Source organism: Macrobrachium rosenbergii, chromosome 19 (assembly GCF_040412425.1).
Source record: "Macrobrachium rosenbergii isolate ZJJX-2024 chromosome 19, ASM4041242v1, whole genome shotgun sequence".
Taxonomy (NCBI): Eukaryota; Metazoa; Arthropoda; class Malacostraca; order Decapoda; family Palaemonidae; genus Macrobrachium; species Macrobrachium rosenbergii.
The window spans coordinates 14,700,827-14,723,085 of record NC_089759.1 but is presented as its reverse complement, the minus strand read 5'-3'; the positions used below and the strand labels follow the sequence as shown (position 1 = coordinate 14,723,085).

Genomic DNA, 22,259 nt, shown 5'->3' with positions numbered 1-22,259 from the left:
TCAAACGGTGGCCCTGACAGTCAGTTGAGGACCACGTCCAAGTTCCAAGCGACTCCCGAGGGTTTTGCTTGCTTACTAGTATTCAAATGTTTGATTAAATCGCTGATGTCTTGGTTTGAAGACAGGCCTACTCCTCTATGTTTGAATACTGAGCTCGACATCGCTCTGTAACCCTAGATGGTAGATGTTGAGAGTCCTTTCGATGTTCTAAGATGTAATAGAAAACCTGCGATTTGGGCTACAAACGTTTGAGAAGAGGAGATACTGTATTTCGCTCCCAGCACCACTTCCGGAAAACTGCCCTCTGCAGCCTTCCTTGAAAATCCTTTCGCTCTGACAAGTTCCCTGACAGTCTGAAGCCTGTCAGTGCAAGAGTGGATAACCCTTGATGGAATTGGAGGAAGTGCGGCTGTTTGAGAAGATTTCTCTTCTGAGGAAGTAGCCTTGGGAAGCCCGTCAAAAGGCTCAGCAGATCGGGGAACCACTCCTTGTGTGGCCAAAAGGGAGCGACTAAGGTCACTGACATGTTGTTGTGTGCATTGAACTTTTTTAACACTTCCCTCACCACACTGAATGGATGGAAGATGTACAGGTTGAGGTTCAACCAGTCCTGCAGCATGGCATCCGTTGCCCATGCTTGCAGGTCTGGAGCTGGGGAACAATACAATGGAAGACGATGGTTCGTTGACGTCGCAAACAGACCTACCGACGGCTTTCCCCACAGCTTCCACAGTTGGTGCACACCTGTGGACTGAGTGTCCATTCCGTTGGTAGAACCTGTTTGCCATGAATAAATTCGTCCACAAGGACGTTCATCCTGCCCTGAATGAAGCGGGTCACTAATTGGGTCTAATTGCTCTTTGCCCATAGAAGGAAATCCTTTGTCGCTGTGTAGAGCATAAAAGAATGGATCCCTCCTTAATTCTTGATATGAGCCAGGGCGGTCATGCTGTCTGAATGAACCGCTACTGTCTTGTGGAAGGTTAGCATTGCAAAGTGTTGAAGTGCCAGATGAATCGTTTTTAGTTCCTTTACACTGATGTGAAGGTTTCTTTCAGTAGGCGACCATATTCCTGGAACCTCCATATCATTGAGAAGGGCTCCCCAACCCAGATCCTTCCTGTTGTAAATCTGTCTTCCGCTAGCCATCACCAGAGGTCCTCTCTTATTTGGGGAGTGATGTTGAAAACGAATGAATCTGGGAACAACTTCCTTTTCCAATTGGCCTTGAGGTAAAATTGCAGTAATCTTGTGTGTAGCCTGCCTAATGGAACTAACTTCTCTATGGAAGAGAAGGTTCCCAGAAGACTCATCCATGCGTTGGCTGAGCAGGAGGGGCGAGTTACGAAGTCCTGGACTTTCCTGCAACAATTTAGTATCCTCTGTTGGGATGGAAAAAGCCCAAAAACTCAGAGTCTATAACTATCCCCAAATATAGAATAGACTGAGTCAGGACTAGCTGTGACTTCTTGAAGTTTATTAAAAGGCCTACATCTTGAGTGAGACAAAGAGTTTTCTGCGGGTCCACCATGCATTGAGATCTCGAGGGGGAGCATAGGAGCCAATCATCCAGGTACAGAGAGATGTTTATCCCCATAAGATGTAGCCATTTCTCTAGGGGATCAAGTACCCGCGTAAAAACTTGAGGGGCTGTGGAGAGTCCAAAGCAAAGTGCCCAAAACTGGAAGACTCTGTCCTGGAACACGAATTTCAGGTACTTCCTGGAGTCCGGGTGAACTGGAATGTGGAAGTAATCATCTTGCATGTCGATCGTAAACATCCAGCCTTCCTGACGGATGGCCGACAAAACCAACTAACTTGCCTCCATTTTGAACTTTGTTGTTTGAACGAAGAGGTTCAGGGCACTGACATCCAGGACAGGTCTCCATCCTCCCGATGACTTGGGAACCACAAAGAGGCGGTTGTAAAACCCCTCCGTGTTTGCATCCTTGACTACTTCCACGGCTTTCTTTTCTAGTAGGGTTGACACTTCCTGAGATAGGGCCGAAAACCTCTCTCAGTCTACTGAGTAGGCTGTTAAACTGATGGGAGAGGTTACTAAGGGAGATTTCTCAGTGAAAGGGATAGCATAGCCTTCTCTCAATACCTTCAGCACCCACGGCTCCACATTCTTCTTTTTCCATTCTGTCCAGAAATGGAACACAGAGGACGGATTCTGTCCAGAAATGGAACACAGAGGACGGATGTCTCATTTTCGAGGTGTTGGCTTGTTAATGGGTTTCCTGGGTGGTCTGGAAGTTCGGAGGTTGGGTCTAGGTCAGGACTGGAAATGACCTCTAGAACTTTGAAAGGGTTGTTGCTGCAAGGGCAGCGACATTCTGGTCGCTGTGCTTGTAGTGGCTCGTGCGGGGAACTTAGTCCTTTTGGTGGATTGAGTGAGGAGTTCCTGAGTCGACTTCTTCTGTAGCTCCACTGAAACCCATTCCAGGGTGTCCTGCGGGAACAGACTATTCTTGTCCAGGGGGGCAAAAAGAAGCAAAGAACGTTGTGATGGGGTGACTCCCTTTGCCGTGAATGAGCACCATAAATCTCGTTTCTTGATGACTCCTGTTGTGAAGATGGTTGCTAGCTCTAGTGCTCCATCTCTTACTGCTCTATCAACGCACCCCCATACTCCCAGCCAGTCCGATGCGAAGTTCTCTTGAAGGGAAGTACAGTCTTCTATTTTCTTGGCTAGGGCTCCCACCGTCCAATCCAGAAAACTAAAGATCTCGAAGACTTTAAAGATGTCCAATCCAGAAAACTACAGATCTCGAAGACTTTAAAGATGTCTTTAAGCAGACGGTCTAATTCCGAGGCTACGAAGAGAATTCTGGCCGACAAGAAAGCAGAGCGATAAGAGTCATCTATGATACTGGAGAAGTCCCCTTGACAGGAGACAGAAACTCCCAAGGACAGAGCTTCTCCAATTGCATAAGACAGATACTTCTGCCTTACCAAACAAGAGGGAGGCGAACAGAACACCGTCTTCCTGACTTCCCTCTTCTCCGCTAACCAGGCATTCATGTGGCCGAAAGGTTTCTTCGACGATGAATACAAAACCATACGTGACAGTCTGGCGGTATCTGGTGGTTGTCTCATCTAGCAGGCTGAACCCGGAGATAAAGGGATGACTGGAGAGAAGAACGACGGGTAACAGACCAGGAAAAACCTGAGCAGTGCCAAGTAATTCGATGCAGGTTGCTCCTCTTCTACAGGTTCCTCGACGGAGAAAGCAGGTGACCCTGGGGGTTCCACAGTGTCTTGCACTACCGGAGTTGACTTTTGAAGAAGGCTCAACACTTTATCGAGCCAAAGTCGAAGCGACGCCAACGGAGGATCTATAGCAACAGACGGAAAATCTCTTGAAACACCAGATACTGTACTGGAAATTCTCCTTGTGGGGTCATGAAGATATCAGAAGTGGGGTGGACTTCGAGAGAGGCACCCACAGCAACTCAACGCACAGATGTTGGGCGCCCACTCACAGTCGAAGCAGACACTGACTCCTTGGAAGCGGCTGCATTCTCCGCGGACACTTGGCGCCCCAAGGATGGGGCTCGGCGATCCGACGTTCACGCTCCGAGCGGTCACACACAGGCTCTTCTAACTTGGAATCTGGGCGCCCATGAACTGGAAAGGCGGAAACTACGCGCTCATGCAATGGACGCTCAGACGAAGTGCGCTCATATGATGGGCGCTTGGACACTGGGGGCTCTAGAAATGATAGTTTGGACAGTGAACGATCTTCGAGTTGGCGCATACACACACCACTATAGTACACTGGGCGCTAATATGCTTGGCACCGGTAAGCTGGACTGGCACACGCTCGTTCCGGGTTGGAGCGCACTTTTGCACCTGAATGGGAGTGAGAATCTCTCACTGGCAACTCCCAAAAACTACAAGAAGGGAGAGAGCTACGTTCTCTCTCTACAGCTCGCTTACGAGAGGTGGGCGAATCTGGATCCAAGGAAGCGCCCGGCCTTTTCAATGGCCTAGAAACTTTGGCAAAATGGTCACTGCGTTTCTTTATGTGGGATAATCTGAATCACTTGAAGATAGGGCATGCACATCCATTCGAACACCTTTCCAACGGCGTTCTTCCACAGCCTGGGATTGGCGGACAACAGTCTTGGATGAAGCAACGACTGCTCGTGGGCAAACCCCACCGACCTCCCTTGGACTGCCAGCTTGCTTCCTCCCAGGTTGGCAAGGGGAGTTTAGCAGGGACCTTGGTCTAGGAGCATCGGTGGTATGAACAGCCGCCCCCTCCACTGACACTTCACTCAACACTACACTATTATATTTGTCCATCAGGACCTTCACAGAGTTCCCGATCTGGGAAACAGTATTGACAAGTAAATTACATTTTTGATCTACCTGTGCTTCTAAACTGGCAATGGTATTGGGTTCAGCAGAATGAGAGCTAGGTAATGGAGTGACAGGAAAGGCTGGAGGACTGGAAATGGGAGAAAAAGCTGTCACAGGCATTGAAGGGATAGGCATAACATTAATAACTCCTGGAGGATGGCCTGTACTAGCGGAAGCCTTAGCTTCAGCCCTAGCTGTAACTTTTTCAATTCGGCCACGCTGCAATTTGTCTAGGTGTGTCTGTAAAGTCTTCCATTTACCTTTCTCCTAGTCTTTTCATTCGTCACAATTCAATTCCGGAGAACAAATTTGTTCCCTACAAGCACAACAAATGGTATGCGAGTCATATTTTGCAGAAGTGAGTCTAGTTTTGCAGCCTTTGCTGCAATACCTAATGCTAGACAAACTAGAATCAGACATAATGGTCAAAATTCCAATTAGACAAGACACAATCGAAGAAATCATCCAAATTCTAGCTAAACTAAATAGCTGCCCTACCAAAAGCAAAGAGTACTTCACCAAAGACGATCTCCGATCATCAGGCGAAAACTAATCTAGAACTGCTAATAATTGGTGTTCAGTCATTAGCTGGCAGAAACAAATACAAATTGAGCTCTTTAGCTACGTTGTACCTATTCTACCCCGATAGTGGGCGGGGCAGTATACCTACACCCAAAAAGCACTACCGAGAATTTCGAATTTTGAGCTGCAGCGTAAAGTAGAAACTAAGTTAGAAACTACGTAATTATTTGGTAAGTTACTTATATAAAAATGGGTGATAGCTGGCAGTGAATAGCCAGCATGAAAGAAGCTTACTTTCACAGTGACAGCTGATACTTGAGCTTTCAGTTCAAATATTTTCAGCGGTCTTTAAAGGCAAAAATTATTTCGTACGTTCAATAAAGTGACCATACCTCTGAATTCGGAAATAACAAACTGGCTTACAATTTATGCCTCTTCTTCTTAACCATTCAATTCATCAGAAGACTAACACAGCTCATAAATCAGTGTGTTTGGGTACGCTGTGTTCAGACCCAATGGTAAATTTGAAATGTCAGACCTATTTTTCAGTAGTGTGTTCAGGCACCTAGTATGCCCAGATCCAAGAGTAAATTTCAAATATCAGACCTATTTCTTGGTGATCAATTCATCTTACCCACCTCCCCCTACAAGTAACTGAGTGGGAATGAGGTGAGGAAGAATGTAAGAGTGGGCATGACCAGTCCTTGGCTGACTCCACTCGCAAGTCCACACTATGAACGTTTGCTTTAATATGTACAAAAGATCTTCCTGAATCTACCAAACCATTAGAAGGATCTCCCACATTCGACCTTGAAAGAGAGACGTTTCACAGGCAAACCCCTGCTACAGGTCCTGCTACGAGACAGTTGACTACTATAAAGAGGACCAATGTCATCACACTTCTTCCAAATTGCTTTAATAATATTAGCCATTTTCAATATCATTCTCTTCAGGATATCTACATCTATATTAAAGTAATTTGAACCCTAGGGGAGTATGAAATATTAACTGATTTGGTAGGAGTAAAAGGCATAGGATCAGGGAAGACAGAGGATGTAGGGTTAACCAGTATAAAATCCTCAATTCAGCATTCTCTCCTCCCTCACATCCCTTGCACTGTACCTAGTTTCTCAACCATAAGTCTATTCGAGGAATGGCAATGCTCTGAGAAGCGTTTATTTCACAATGGCAGCAAAGAATGACTGGAAAGCAAAAAACTCACTCAAGTTACCTGGAAGTGAGAAGGTAGAAAATTAACACCCTTGGCTACCAGCCCAACCAGGTATTTCTATGAAATTCTTAAAGCTACATTAATGTTTGATAAGCTTACTGAAATCATTAAAACTGCCTCACTAATGGCTACCATAATTGTAAGTATTCAGATGCCTGCTGGACAACCCAAAAGAGGGACTGCCAAAAATTAAAAGGACAAAATCTGAACAAGGTCTGTCAATCCATTTACCACTTCACAGAAGGCAAATCACATCCTAAAATACTTAGTTTCCCCCACTATGTATAAATTCTAGCCATCTTACAACCTCGCCTGTTGATGAACACATTGATATTATTTTTACAAGGCATTATTTTACCTGTAAAGTCTGGGTTTGTTACAACATGTACTGTACACGACAAGGAAATACAAATTACATATACAGTACCGTAAATTTACCAGCTGTACCACTTATCTGCACAGCAAACCATCCACTTTTTGTAATTCATAATTGAAATGAAACTTCAAAATCTCAAGTGGCCAGCTCAAAATCATGACTTTTAGTCATCAGCAGAAAAAAAGCACCGGGGGAGATATTCAATCATGTGCCAAATGTCAGAAATAAAACCAATACCTCACCACCCAACAAAAAAGAATTATCCAATTTAAAACAAATGACCGAATACTCATAAGTTTCAGGAAGTTCTCAATGTTATAGGGCAACAATGAGATCAAGAGTTAAATGAAGAGCCTTTAAAGCTTCAAGAGTTCTCCATCACAATTTTTCACGCATTTAATTTCACATCAAAGACTATCCATAACACTATTTGTCTCTATTTTTACACAAACTCAAGTTATCTATTGCTGTATTCTATATGTTTTATCTCATCATCACTGGTAGCTAGTAGACAGACAAAGATCAAGAAACATAATATTTCTGAGAAATTTTATATATTTATGACTGCACATTTAAAAAGAAAACATGCTGTTACTTCTTGGGGCTTGGGGGTGAGGGGGCCAAGTTAAGGCTTTGGGGGGGCAACTTGGGTCTTGGGGAGGGGGCAAGTTGAGTCTTGAGGGGGCAGTTGACGACCCCGGTCCCCCCCCAAATGACGCCCCTGACTTGCATCTGGGTGGGAGAGAAGAGTTATGAATTCTAAACAACAAAAATACATTACCCAAGTTGGTCATAACAGAAATAAAGAAAACGTTACTGGCTTACAGACGAAAGAAAACGAATCAAACATATGGGGGACATTAAAATAAGCGTCGAATCTTCTCGATGTTTGTACAAAATGCATCGTCACTCATCTGTTTGTAACAATGTGTTAAGTGTTATCCTTTCTATAATTGTTAAGAAGGGTACGGTCTACTGTAACAAAAGCGTCTTTTGGTAAAACCGCAACCGGCAACAGACATATTTCAAAATGGCCTCGAGACAGATGAGTCTATATTAAGTTTTAACGTAAAATTGAAAACTGACATGGCTGACTAGTGTTAAAAAAACTATGAACATTCTTATGACTTTTAACATAGTTTTTCTGAGATTTATTAAAGACTGAGGATACGTTGATAAAAATTTTGTTAAAACACATCCTTTTCTGTATTGCTGACAATATAAAAAATGCTTAATTTTTAACATTTCCCGGCTTTATTTACTGCATCTGGACATCATGGCATTGAGTGTTAGGGGGTCCAATGACTTGGTATCGACACGACCGATACATGAAATCTGGAGTGGTACATTATTATTATATTATTATTAAAACAGTTTAACCAGACCACTGAGCTTAACAACTTAGCCATATATAAATTCTGCAGAATGAAGCTGTCTTAGCCTGAGCTTCGGCAAGGTACGTAACGTCTCCGGGATAGGGACTTGCCGTCTCGGCCATTTTTATCTGTTTAAGAAACTTCCTAGTTGTTTGAGTAATTACCGCCAGTACATTTCAGTCGGGCTAAAGCCCTTACAGCGTCCTCCAAGGTCACAGATATGAGGTCATGTCATGATTACCGAGGTGACAAATTCCACCCCCAACCTTTTATTATTCAAGCTCTTTGTACCAGCGCGTTTCGTTAAATTCAAAAGCAAGTTGGTAACTTACCCAAAGCATTTTGCGGCAACTGGGCTATGAAAAATATGACTAAAGAGAATTTATTGCCGATAACTGGTTTCTGCAATTTGATAAAACCACGTGTATGTAATAATAATAATAATAATAATAATAATAATAATAATAATAATAATAATAATAATAATAATAATAATAATAATAATTAGTCACTATACAAGAGCATTCCACAAGAACGTACTGATTTTGTGAAAGAGTTTGAATGCCCTTAGAAAACTACAACTCTATCAAGGACAAAACGAAACCATACGAAATTACCAAAAACGTAATCCAACTTCTAGCTTTTCGTTCATCTGACCTTTAGCTTTTATGAAAGTACAGTACACTGCAAATGACACGCACTGCTCTTCCACCCCAACAAGCACAATCACCCGTAACAATTAAATGAAAGCACGCAGAACGGTGCTAGGCTTTTCGCTCATTGGGCACAGAGACGTCTATACCCATATTAAGAAAAGTTAACGAGGTAATGTTTCAGTTGCGTGAATTGTTAGAAAATTTTGTTATTTGTTTTTTAAACAAAATACTTGATATAAATTTTAATACAATAAAACTGAACATCATTTACACCAATAACTTCCTGTCTTCTAAAACGGATTGTGATAAAACTTGGAAACATTGTGGGTGACACGTCTCAGAATAGAAACTAGTGGTGGATATATAAAAAAAAAATTCATTGTTTCAACGAAGAGTTACCCTTCTTCAACACTGAATACAAAAATAGCCAACGTCTGGAGGGCATCACTGAATTACTAATTTCCCATTTCATACATGCATACACACATTATATATATATATATATATATATATATATATATATATATATATATATATATATATATGTGTGTGTGTGTGTGTGTGTGTGTGTTTGTGTGTGTGTCTGTGTGTGTGTGTTACAGTAAGATTGTGAAATCCAGTGATTTTATGAAATCCCTGAAATTTTCAGGAGTTTGTGAAATGACCAATTCGCTTAGGAACATTTGATCCCCAAGGGCTAATACTAAACATGGCAAAACAGTGATTCATCTAACCTGTTTTGCAGTGTTTAGTACTAGTCCCGGGGGGGGGAGGGTAAAATGTATTTTGCCGTGTTTAGTACTAGCCTCTGGGGGATCAAATGTCCTTAAGTGCATCTGATCACCAAGGGGCTAGTACTAAACACAGTGGAACACATTTGACTCCCCAGGGACTAGTACTAAACACGGGGAAACAGTGTGGATAAGTCGGTTTCGCTGTGTTTAGTACTAGCCCTCAGGGGATCAACTGCTCGTCAGTGAACTGGTCATTAAACAAATTCCCTAGGGATTTCGTGAAATCCCTGGTTTCATAACCTTACAGTAACATATATACCATGATCAGTTTCATTTACCCTACTGAATATCTGTATTGAAAAAACTGATTAAGGAACATATTTTTTTTTTTTTATTTCCTTTCCCTACAATGCTTTGCTCCAAGTTAGTAGGAAAATCTTTGGAAGTTTCTCATACAAAATCCACTCACTTCTTAATGCCACTCTGTATATCAATGTAACTGATCCTTCAAAATTTAGTGAGAAATCAATTAACTCATATTTCCCTATAGTAATGATATGCATGTTGTTTTACATGAAATATCTTAGCAGCCCGAATAGCAAGAATATTAGTCACTATCTTGGAATCAGCAACCACCTGCTGGACTTTTTGCCTAAAGTGTCCTCTGGTCTTCTACAAGGACATAGTAGGGCCTTGAATAGTGTCTCCATTTTTATCATGGCTCTGTGAACCATACTATGCGGTTCCATTATGAAGCACGTCAACAGCCATTTGCAACTGTTCTATAAGTGGAATGACCCAAGAGCAACTAAGGAATTTTCTGTAACCGCAGTCAATATCAAAGGAATTTTCTGTAACCGCAGTCAATTGCAAACGAATTTTCCATAATCAAGTTGGCAATTTTCATATTCTAGAACTTTGGTTTGGAAAAACCTGATATCCATGAAGTGAAAAACATCTAACATCCATCACCTCCCAATTAAAACCAATGATTTGGCCTTTATCAGTAGCTTATGATGTATCAACCTAAATATGAAAATCACCTGGTTCTCTAATATTTAATATTTTCAAGCCAATTTCTAGTAACAAGAGAAAAAGTTGTTTTCTCTAAGTCACAAATGTCTTCCCAGATATGGTCACACATACCTATCGTCTGGAGGGAGGAAGAGTACAGGGAGCACATTAACAAACGGTTTACTTCCCTTGTTCATTGAAAGTTAAATCAACTTAGATTTGGACCTGTCATTCTACTGTGTAGAGCAACTGAATGCTTTATGGGTGCTTCACTGGTTTTGTGGATGGAATTGAAGCTTTCCAGAAAATAGTATCTCTTTGAAAAGACCATGCTCTGGCACTGAATCAGTCTCTCAAGAGACCAGTTCACCAGCAGCTGTTGGCACTTCTTAGAATAGTGGAGAATTTCTCAAACAACACTAAATATCATTACATGATTGTGGCAGGCTACGAGATTTGTTCCAGAATGACTATGTCTAGTCGTGTCAGACTTATCATTTAGCCTGTAAGATCATTCACTGCTTCTACTGTTGACCTTTTGTTTCTCTGTTTGCATAGTTGTTTCCATTTCTTCTGCAGGGAGATATGTTTTGTAACCAGAGTAGCAAAGATCAAACCTGGTACAGTACAAAAATTTTTAACTTGGACTTTTTATTATTTTCTCTCTTACTGTTTTTATTTTTGTTTTAATATTGGAGGGCAACTGGATATTCTGCTACATATTCTGTAACTTGCTACTTCTCTTCTAAGGCAACAGATGGCTAGTTTAACTTGCATCTGAGGCCTGCAGGACCATTTCCAAATATTTTAAAATGAAAGTATATTTTTATACTAAGGGAATCGTAACATTTCTAGCGTCATAATTAACATACCTAAGTATGATGGCAACGTTCCCTTTCTTTCTTCATGTTCTCTATTTCTATTCCTCTTCAATCTCCTAGGTTTTTGTATAAAGTTGAGTGTCCTCTGCGACACTCACCGAGTGGGAGAAAATATCCAGTTCAAGGCAGGTTAGGCACAGAATGTGGTGTGCATTCAAACTGAACTTGATTCTACATTTAAAAGACCTGAAATTTTTTTTTTTTTTTGGGGGGGGGCTTATTTCTTTCTACCAGGAACCAAATACCAGTTTTGAGTACATTTTGTCTGTTTATCATTAACACTGTGATTTTAGTTTGCACAACTTCCTGCTTGCCACATTCAATTATCAAATACATTACATATTACGAGCCTACAAAAACAGCCTGGACGAGTGTTTTTCTTAATTCTCAATATATACATGTAATATCAATAAATACTGGAACCTAACTTCACAAAAGGCCCATGAATGTTCCTGTTATTTGTTAAAAAGAAACTTACAAAGTTGTGTATTTCAATCACAGTCAAGTCTTATGAGCTGGCTTGTAGAGACACTATGCACAACCTCAGATGGTATTGAAATTTTTTGGTGGCAGTTTCCATCTGTTTGATCTAGTTTGGTTATTTCTTAAGGTAATTTATTCCTACAAAGTTTAGACGTTCTGACCTTCTTTGATATCAAAAATGTTTGACTGAATATTAGTTTGGTTGCTCTTGCCTGTAAGGTTTCTTATCTTTCAATGTTCAGTATACTTTATATGAGGTCTTATTACTATGTTAGTTTTGCTCCATTCTCTTAGTATGATATTGCTAATTAATGTTTCATAATATTTTCTGGGCTTTCTTTTCATACTACATAAATTGTTTGGCCAGCAGTAAGTCACTAGTGATAATGATACCAGGATCTTTCTCAAGATAACTCCCCATTTACATATTTTCTCCTGATCTTGCAAATATTTTACTGTTCCAGTGTTATTAGTAAAACTACCCATTTTTGTGTCAACGACAAATTTGATTATTTAGCTAGCCACCTCCCAAGCCCCTTCACAATAGGTCCACGACATCTATTTTGATAATAAAGGGCTGACCAGGCATGACATTTGAATAGTGAGAGGATGTTCACCTGATGACATATTTGTTTTCTGATACTTCAAGAGTTTTCTATCCAATCTACTCCACAGATGACGCCTAGACTTTTTACTTTTCTATTAGCCTTGTATGTTGCACTTTAGTCATTTTCTTCTGAAATTTCAAAGCATATTTAATGTATCCTCTTTTATCATTAGTACATTTTAATACATTCCCTGGGATTGATGTCAGTCTGTTGGGCCTATGGTTCCTTGTTGCATCCTTAGATTGCCTCTTGAGTGGTTGTACAGTATTTTGAAGTATCCAAACCTTACTGATTTTCTTTGCTACAAGGATGCTTTGTAAATGTCACTTAAGTGACAACCATTTCCATCTACTTACTTGATCACCCTATGGGAAACCATCTGGGACCTGAGAGCTTTTTATGGCTAAAATTTACCATCTTTATAATGAATACGTACATCCAAACATATAATATATATATGTATATATATATGTACATATATATATATATATATATATATATATATATATATATATATATATATATATATATATATATATATATATATATATATATAAATATAAATATATATTACATATATTCAATATAAATATTATATATATATATATATATATATATATATATATATATATATATATATATACAAAATTAAATATATGTATATATATATAAACCTACTATGACTTTTCTTTTATATGGAGTGTATCCTATAACATCAATAAGATATCATGATATGGCTTGGATACATGTTCTGTACTTCCTTTCCATACTTACATAAATAAAAAATTCTAATAAAAGAAAACACTCAAACATACGTCATTCTGAGTTATCCGTGTATCTGAGTTGTCACGCATTGAAACGCAGCGTATTATGGATCACCTGGCCTTCTAACCTTCTAATCTCGATGGCCCTGGTCTCGAAGGGCGTGGTATCCAAAGTTCGGCCTATAGTTAGACAAAAATGCAGGCACTGCGATAAGTAAACCAAGCACTTCCGACGAAATGTATTCATCAAATACTAGCCTGGGACTATATCTTACAATCACAGGTCTGATAGCAATCTTAACCAGTTCATAAGAAACTGAAATACAAAATAAGAGGCAGAAAAATCAGGGAGCTGACCGAACATGGCTTAGGCCTACCTGTCGCAATTCGAAAACGTGGGCGGCTACTTAACGCAAGTTGGGTGACACCGGCATCTGGAATTACCTACGGTAATTTTTCGTTAGACGCCAGCCAGCCATTTCGGAAGACTGCCCCCAGCCATTTTTGTATGAAAACCACTTTGGGGTTTTCATGCAAAAATGGCTAGGGCACGAAAAGAACCTAAAATACCGACCTAACATAACCTAGGGGTGTTTATTGGTTGCAACTTTGCCGTCTTACCTTATAAGTGGTAATTTTATTAATTTTTTTCTCTCTTATTAAGCATTTGCGCAGGTTATGTATTGAGAAGAAATTTTTTATTTTGATGTGTTCTACCCAAGAAAAATATATAAATTATAATGGTGATGGCTGGATTCTTCCGAAAAATAACCTACCCTAGGCTGTTTCAAGCAAAATAATGGTAAAATCTAGCCTAGGTCAAGACTTTAGGGCACGAAAACCAATTAGCCCTACTCCACATCACCTATGCGTTCAAAAATCCGACCTAACTCAATACGTCCACGTTATATTTGTTCAGTGCACACCACACTACTCAGGAGGTAAACTGATGTCATTATTTTACCATACAGTTAAATAGGGTAATTCACCATTCAACCGACTAACTTTACAAGAAAGGCAAATTTGCACTTACTTTAACCACATGGTAACATACGAAACTTGAGAGCACTAATACACACGTACACTAAAGAACAGAAGCAAAGTAATCAACGACTCGAAGAGGAAGGTGAAAAATTAAGCAAACTCCTCCACCTGGTGGCAAGAGACGCAACTGAAATTCACTCTACGAAACGTGCACAGAGGGATATACCTACTACGTGAATGTGCACATGGTTTGAAAGTAACTATTTTCTCCTCCTTCACCTACTCTAAAGGATAAACTTTATGGCTAGTCAAAATCCCTAATTACTATATGTGAATCCAAAGGTCTCTTCACTTCTAACACCTTGGTGGGAAGGGTAACCCGTTGTCCTTAGTTATCCTAGACCCCAAAAAAAGAAACGAAAATAACTGAAGCGAGTTATGTACAGCATATATATATATATATATATATATATATATATATATATATATATATATATATATATATATATATTTAGTGTCATCACTCGTAGAAATTCTGCTCTCCTTATAAAAATTTTATTCCAAACTCTTTTACTTGTCAATGGTAAATTAACAATATTTCAACTTTCAGTTGTGCCTTGCTAAGTTGCTTTCTTACAAATATAGAATACTATAACTAAATGAAGGATTCAAATAAAATTTTAGTCGAGATAGCATTTATTTATTTAGAGCATCTACAGGCGCTTCCCTCCCTATGGCACAGGGGCCAAAATATAACCTACCAGTTGGTCTATCTTGTCTACATGGATTTCACAAATACAGGCAAGAACCACTTTTAAATTGAATTTTTTTTTTTTGGGGGTTGAGAGATTTGAGGGATGATTTAAAGATATATACTTTTTTAATTACAGTATTACATTTTCTGAAGCAGATTTGTGATCTGACAAGCTATATTTACCAACCACAATACAAATACCAACAAAACATGCATACAGCAGTAATACATGGAGCTGGATGACAAGTTACAGTGCCCAGCAGTGATATACTCTGAGGCACCACAGTCAAGCTACTATACATGCACATACATACATCGTACACACACACACATTGTCATCCACGAGTGACGGAGCCGTGTGGCCTTTCCTGTCACATGGCCAAAAAAATTTCACTGAAGTGTTATATATACAAATGGCCAACTATTATCATTATTATTCTGATTATCTAGTCAGACTACTATTATCTTCTTTCATTTCCTACATCATTTTTTTTATAATGAAAATCAGTGTTTCCTTTTGTGTGGGACAATTCCAAAAATGTTAAAAGACTAAGCCCTACACATGTGAGACCTAGTTAAAAGTCTGCAATCATAATTATACTCTATCAAACCTTATATGGAATTTTTGCTAACTGTACTATGCAAATTATTGATATTAAAAAAAAAAAGAAAAAAATTCCAATAGCAGCCTGAGGGTTGTGGGAGGATTATGGGATATCACTAACATAAATAACAGCATAAAGTTATCATACTTACAGAAATGCATATTTAGTGCTCTATAATAAAACATAAAACCTAGATTAAGATATTGGTATACATGCAGCAGAAAATCTGAACGGGAATGTAGTAGTTTCAGGAATCAAGAAGTACAGAGATGTCTCCCAGAGTTCTCGGGAACCGTAACGGTATGAGAAAAAAAATTCCTAAATAAAAAAATGTTCACAGAAGTATAAAAATAAGCAGAGAGAATGAAAAGATAGGAGGAAAAACACCAAAACGTGTTTCCGAGCCAGACTCTCTGCTGCTATATTTATTAATTTTTTTTTTTAATTCATAATATACTGGTAACATCTACTCTAAGATTCAGTCATTCAGTGTTGAAACACGGATCTCTCTACTCTCCAATTAGTTCCATCACTTGGCAGTCCTCGGTACATGAAACTAACAGAGGGCGAAGCAGAGTAGCAAGGAACACTGACTGGTGCAACATTTCACTTTCTTAATTGTATGGGCACATCTTAATTCTTTAAGTATTAAAATATCCTTAGCCTATCATGTATACTTTGGTTATATAATTGTATATAATTATGATAAGTCAATTGGAAATTAAGAACAACAAATCTTAGATCAATAATTAGAAACTAAATACAGGACTTCACCTACATAATCAACAAGTATCAATAACAATGAAATATAAATTACCCTTCATGCTTAAATCAGAGTACTGTGATTTAATACCGCTAATGAAATGTACTACATTAGATAATACAACACACTTGCTACCACAAGATTCGAAAATCCTTACAGCATTTGGTATAAAACCCACTTTGTTTCTCACTACCTAGACATGAAATCATATCAGTAGTACTGCATCTCCTTCCTGGTAAGAATACCTTACACCTTCACATGCAATGGTATACAAGAAGGTAAAGTTTTGGGATACAGAAGTGACTCAACACTGGGATTATGTAGGGGGCCTAGCCTACTTTGCCATTTCTGTACATTTTAAGGGTAAGGCAAAGATATTTTCGGTTTCACAAAATAAATGAATACTATTTCACCAAGTGCTATACCGTGGTCTATTTTTTTTACCTTATCTATGAACTAACAAGTAAAGCAATAATAATACCTTTTGTGGAAGGTATACAATTCCTTTCTTCAGGTTGTGACTGAAGGGTGCTTGGGTGACACAATGAGGTACATACACATCACAATAACTATTTACACAAAGGGAATATTGGCATGTCCAGTTTGTACAGTGACATTGCAGATGAGTGAGTTTCACTTTGAGGTAATGCCCAAAAGAAATGGACAAAAGGTGATGCAAAGCTACATTTCTAATATAAGTTATGTACATGTTTAGAAAAAAAAGTGCAAAATGTTCCATAAAGAGTATGGTCCCTATACATAATATTACATACAGTATAAATATATACATATATATAAGTATACTGTAACACTCGCAAGGTTCACGTTACACAACAGTTAACTTGGAAATGTTTAAACTCACAGAATCAGATCTGTGTATTGTCTGTCAGCATATCTCATTAACCTGCTTTCTGGGACCAATGAAAATTCAGCCTAATTTAAAATAGGTTCTGGTTCAGACTTGATAGCATCAAGACCATCGCGATATATCATTGACGCACGCTCAACTAATCCTGAGAGACTCGAGGCGGAGTCTCCGTGGTTTTCAAATTGATTATGTGCTGGACTTGGCCTTGCATTATTCTCACCACTGCTGTGGCCTTGATTACCAAGTGGATTTGTTATTTTACTAAATAAAATGGCTTCAGGAGACGGCTCCGGTTCTTCAGAATTCATTCGAGATCCGTGAGGGCTTAAGTTGTTCATAGCACTTAACACTTGCATGGCTGCTGAAGGGTGAGGATGCCTGGGAAAACCCGGGTGGAAAGGACTAATTGGGGCCTGAGGATGCTGGGACTGGTGACCAGAAAAAGGATGTGGGACACTTGTGTCTCCAAATAGTCGAGCTAGATGAACAGGGGAATTTAAAGAAGTAGCTAATGATGGGGGCAATCCCGTAGGCAGTAACCCTCCAATCTGATTGGACTGTGCTTGACGATGATGATTTTGAGGAGCCTGAGAATGACGCTGTGGCTGCTGCTGCTGCTGACTCTGCAGTGGCACTCGAGGTGGAATCTGCTTCTGCTGTGGGAGAGACTGCTGATGATGTGGCAACTGATGGCGCTGTGGATGAAGAGGTTGTTGAAGCTGCTGTAGCTGTTGCTGCATTTGTAGATGAGGTGCTTGTGGCAGGCGCTGAGCAGGTGGCTGTAACTGCTGGACTTTTGCCTGCTGCTGCTGATACTGCATTTGTTGCTGAAGTGCATACTGTTGTTGCTGTTGCTGTTGCTGTTGCTGTTGTTGTTGTTGTTGCTGTTGTTGACGTTGCTGCTGCTGCTGAAGTTCTTGCTGCTTTTGCATCTGCTGCTGCTGCTGCTGCTGTTGTTGTTGTTGTTGCTGCTGTTGTTGCTGTTGCTGCTGCTGTTGTTGTTGAGATGCTGAAATCTGCTGTTTGGGACTTTCAGCAGACATAGCCCCACTACTAGAATAGTTCATATTGCTGTTATTGTTAGCAGATGTATTAGCAGTGCTAAAAACTGGTGATGACTTAGAGCTTGATACTAATGTTGGAGTCTGAAGGCTGGCAGCACCATTAGCGCTGCTTGATGATGGAGAAGCACAGCTCACTGCAGAGTTATTTCCATTTCGAGAATCATTAGAAGCCGGACTGGCTACTTGACTGCCAGAATTTGAAGCTGCTGTATTTCCTGGAGTTGCTGTAGTTCCTGGGGTCGGTGGGGTGGTCAGTGGCTGAGATACTGGCGTCAATGCAGTCGGTGATGTAGAAGGAATAGGAAGAGGAGTAGATGGTGCAGGTGTAGTTGAAGGAGCTGGAGTAGATGGAGTAGGAGTTGGTGCTGATGGAGTCAAGGGAGCAGCCACAGGTGCAGATGATGTTGGAGTATTTGGTCCTGAGGTATTTGGGATAGGGGTAGTAGGTGCAGATGTCCCTGGTCCTTGGATACTAGGGACAGGTGTATTAGGCGCAGGAGTATTGGGAGCTGGAGTACTGGAAGCTGGGGTACTTGGGGCAGGGGTGTTTGGTGCTGGGGTAGTAGGTGCAGGGGTACTCGGAGCTGTGGAGAAGCTGCCATTGTCAGGTGTGCCTGGAGGCAGAAGAGGCAGAATTCCAGGGTTGCCAGGCATAGCAGGGCCATTGGGTCTCAAAAGCTGACCAGCTGGATCATCCTGGAAAAAAGGGTACATGAATTAGAATTTAATGAAAGCACAAGAGAAAACATTTGTTAAAATTATTAAGAACATGGTACTCTCTAAGCTTTTAAAAGAAATATGAAATCACTAAAAGATATTACTAAAATTTTGACTAGTTCATTCTGAGAGCTTGAAAATATCACAGATTCTGTGTTGACTTATGTAAATATAACTAGTTTTATTACAAACTGCAAGCCTTGGTTAACAATTTAAATTTACGAAAAGACCAAGGCAGGGTCGTCAACATGACTTTTAGGTTCTTAACTGAAACCAAGTCTAATTCTTTTACCTTTACAGAACACAAATATTTCAAGTGATATTCTGCACTATATATCTACAGTACAAACAATGTCAAATCCGTAGAAAGAGTACGCATGCAAATACTAACCCGGTGCAACTTGGGAGTCGGTGGATGTTTGTTCTCCTAAAAAGAATGCAAAGAAACATACATTGAACAAAATTCTACAACCAGGAAATACCAAGATTCATTATAACTTGAGTGGTTAAATTCTACAGGTTGTTAAGATATATAGTATACATTTAAGTGAAGATATATCAAGATTAAAAAAGTGCCAAAATGGTGATGAGAACATTCACATATATATGTAAATTATATATGCATATAAAACATATATTAAGATCTAATACATTAAAACTGTGATATCAAGGGAGTCAAAAGTGAACACTTAAAGACTAATTCCTTATTTCATGCATGATGTACATGGGATCTGAAGTGTGAGGATTGGGTGAAATAAAGTGAAGTACTCTACATAAATCTATAAGAATGATTACAATGAAAAAAAAAAAAGATTTGCAAGCTTAGGTGAAACGAACAGTAAATAATTCAAAATTAACACTGAACATTTATAAAAAAAAAAAATACTATTGCGTACACTGTCTTTTTGCTGAACGAAAAGAGCTATTTATTCCCAACAGTACCTACAGGATTCTAATGTGAAAGATATATATATATATATATATATATATATATATATATATATATATATATATATATATATATATATATATATATATATACATATATATATATATATAATACAGCCAATTCGAAACTGGTAAAACTCCTACCGGATTCGATAATCACTGACATGAATTACTGATGAAAACCAAACAATAATTGAATAGTAAGAACGGAATCCTAGACAGAATGGCGACCCCTTTCGCGGTGAAGATGAGGATGATGAGAGATGCCTTATCGAGGAAGAGTAAAAAAAACACAGACTATAGATACCTTCGGTTTGGCGCCCACCTTATGCTCGTCCTTGAACACAGAGGTGTCCCTGAAGACGACGGCGCGAATGACTCCTTTGATTTGTTCCTCCGGCCACGATCCTAAGAGGATCCTCTGTGGCCTCCCGCGGCCTTTCGGTCTCAGATCGCCCGGTTCCTGCGAGGGACCCAAGAGGTTGTGCACGCGGTTGGCGTACAGGACGAAAGTCGGGTATGGGATGTCGTATTTCCTAGCAGCCTGCAAAATGGCGAAGATGTTTTAATAAAGACATTCACACAGTAAACAAGTGATTTGTGTGATGTTTTAATAAAGATTTTCAGTGGAAAGTGTTTTAACAAGGTATTTAAAGGAAGCTGTGTTAGTAAAAATATTCAATGACAAAGTGTTTTAATACATTTCATAAAATTAAAAACATTAAATCCTACATCACAGTTTTTCCTTTGTTTCGGACAAACGTCTAACTTCAATTAACTGTATCATCTACTGTCATCAATCCTTACGTCGAATTCTTTTTTTTGCACAGATACACTTAAAAGATAAGATGTAACTGCAGAGGTTAGGTTTGTGCTCAAGTAAAACCACATCAATTCACATCAGATGGGAGGTAAAACATTATTAAATCAGCAAAATCATCAACAGCCTTCTTCCCCCATACCACATCTCTCTCTCTCTCTCTCTCTCTCTATGCTTTCCAGTTTTCCATCCTTCAGAAGAAGAACTCTCTCTCTCTCTCTCTACTTCCCAGTTTTCCATCCTCCAGAAGAATTCTCTCTCTTTCCACCCTTCAGAAGAAGAATTCTCTCTCTCTACTTAACAGTTTTCCATCCTCCACAAGAATTCGCTCTCTCTCTCTCTCTCTCTCTCTCTCTCTCTCTCTCTCTCTCTCTCTCTCTCTCTCTCTCGCGCCTACCTGTGACAATGAGAGTCCTTCCTTGAGGACTGCGTGTATGGCCTCGGCCATAGTCTCGGGCCGCCAGGACTTCAGCGGCCCGCGTTCTCGAAACCTCAAATTTTGCAGCAGCGACTGCGTCTGGTTCCAACTCTTCTGCCAGGCAGCTTGCACTTGGGCCTGGTACGAATCTGAAACACAGAGAAAGAAGACATGTTCAGTGATGTCACCTTATGCAAAATTTCAGCAGTAAGATATTTTGTTGGACATGCAAATTATATATATATATATATATATATATATATATATATATATATATATATATATATATATATATATATATATATATATATATATATATGTATATATATATACATACTGAATCTACTGGTCACTTTTCACCAGATAAGTAAGTACAGTTGTATTTATTAACCACAATATCCTCTTAACTTCTCGAATTTTTCTCCCCATATCAGGGTAACTACATAAAACAAAAATACGACGCCCCATTCATACTTAAACCGCCGAGGATGATACCCCCAAACAATATATATATATATATATATATATATATATATATATATATATATATACACACATACCCCAGAAAAATCTCCAGGAGTCAGGAATGAGAGAACAGACAGCTGCTCAAGGGAAGCCCTTATAACCATTTCATGATGACATTTGACAACAATTAATACGTTGCTCCCCTTAAAATGAAACAGCTGGAAAGACTCTCAACGGGAAAGACCGTCGTCATATTTTGGATCGGGAAAGACATCACATGGTGACCACAACCCACCGATATTTTTTCTTTTCCTTAATTATGATTCTCCTACTTTTTCATCTGACCACAGACAAAGGTTGATACGAGAGAGAGAGAGAGAGAGAGAGAGAGAGAGAGAGAGAGAGAGAGAGAGAGAGAGAGAGAGAGAGAGAGAGAGAGAGAGAGACTTAACATGGTCGAAAGGAAGAAGCCTGAGGAACAAGATGGAAATATAAAACTTGTTTTCCAACTTAACATTATCCTCTTCCTAACTTGCTGGGGGATTTTATCATTGAATTTCCGTTAAATTTTCAAAATCAGAATTTCCATCTAAATATAGGTAACCTTTTTAAGATCTCAAAATCTGCAGAACATTCCGGTTATTCAATTTTCTAACGGAACAAATCATTATTTCAGATTCTCAAATTAAAGGCAGAATTCAGGAGAGAACGCAACACATAATAGCATTATGAAGTGCATATAATAAAATAAGTGGTCTGTGTAAGTGTGTGTGTGTGTGTGTGAAATAAGATATCATATCTAGCACAAAAAGAGAGAAAAAATAAACTCAAACTCGT

The 22,259-nt window shown here is 39.3% G+C and overlaps 1 protein-coding gene across 4 annotated transcripts in view; it reads right to left on the bottom strand.

The window, feature by feature from the left end:
- Positions 1 to 14,684: 14,684 nt before the first annotated feature.
- The window catches only part of LOC136848636 (protein bric-a-brac 1-like), a 534,479-nt gene continuing 526,904 nt past the window's right edge, over positions 14,685 to 22,259 (bottom strand). For all 4 annotated transcript variants that reach the window (XM_067121036.1, XM_067121037.1, XM_067121038.1 and 1 more), the window contains 4 exons: positions 20,937 to 21,106; positions 20,027 to 20,263; positions 19,163 to 19,198; positions 14,685 to 18,750 (listed from right to left, as the gene is read on the bottom strand). In XM_067121036.1, the coding sequence (XP_066977137.1) occupies positions 17,056 to 18,750; positions 19,163 to 19,198; positions 20,027 to 20,263; positions 20,937 to 21,106 (2,138 nt within the window). In that variant the 3' untranslated portion in view covers positions 14,685 to 17,055. The remainder of the gene's footprint in view (positions 18,751 to 19,162; positions 19,199 to 20,026; positions 20,264 to 20,936; positions 21,107 to 22,259) is intronic.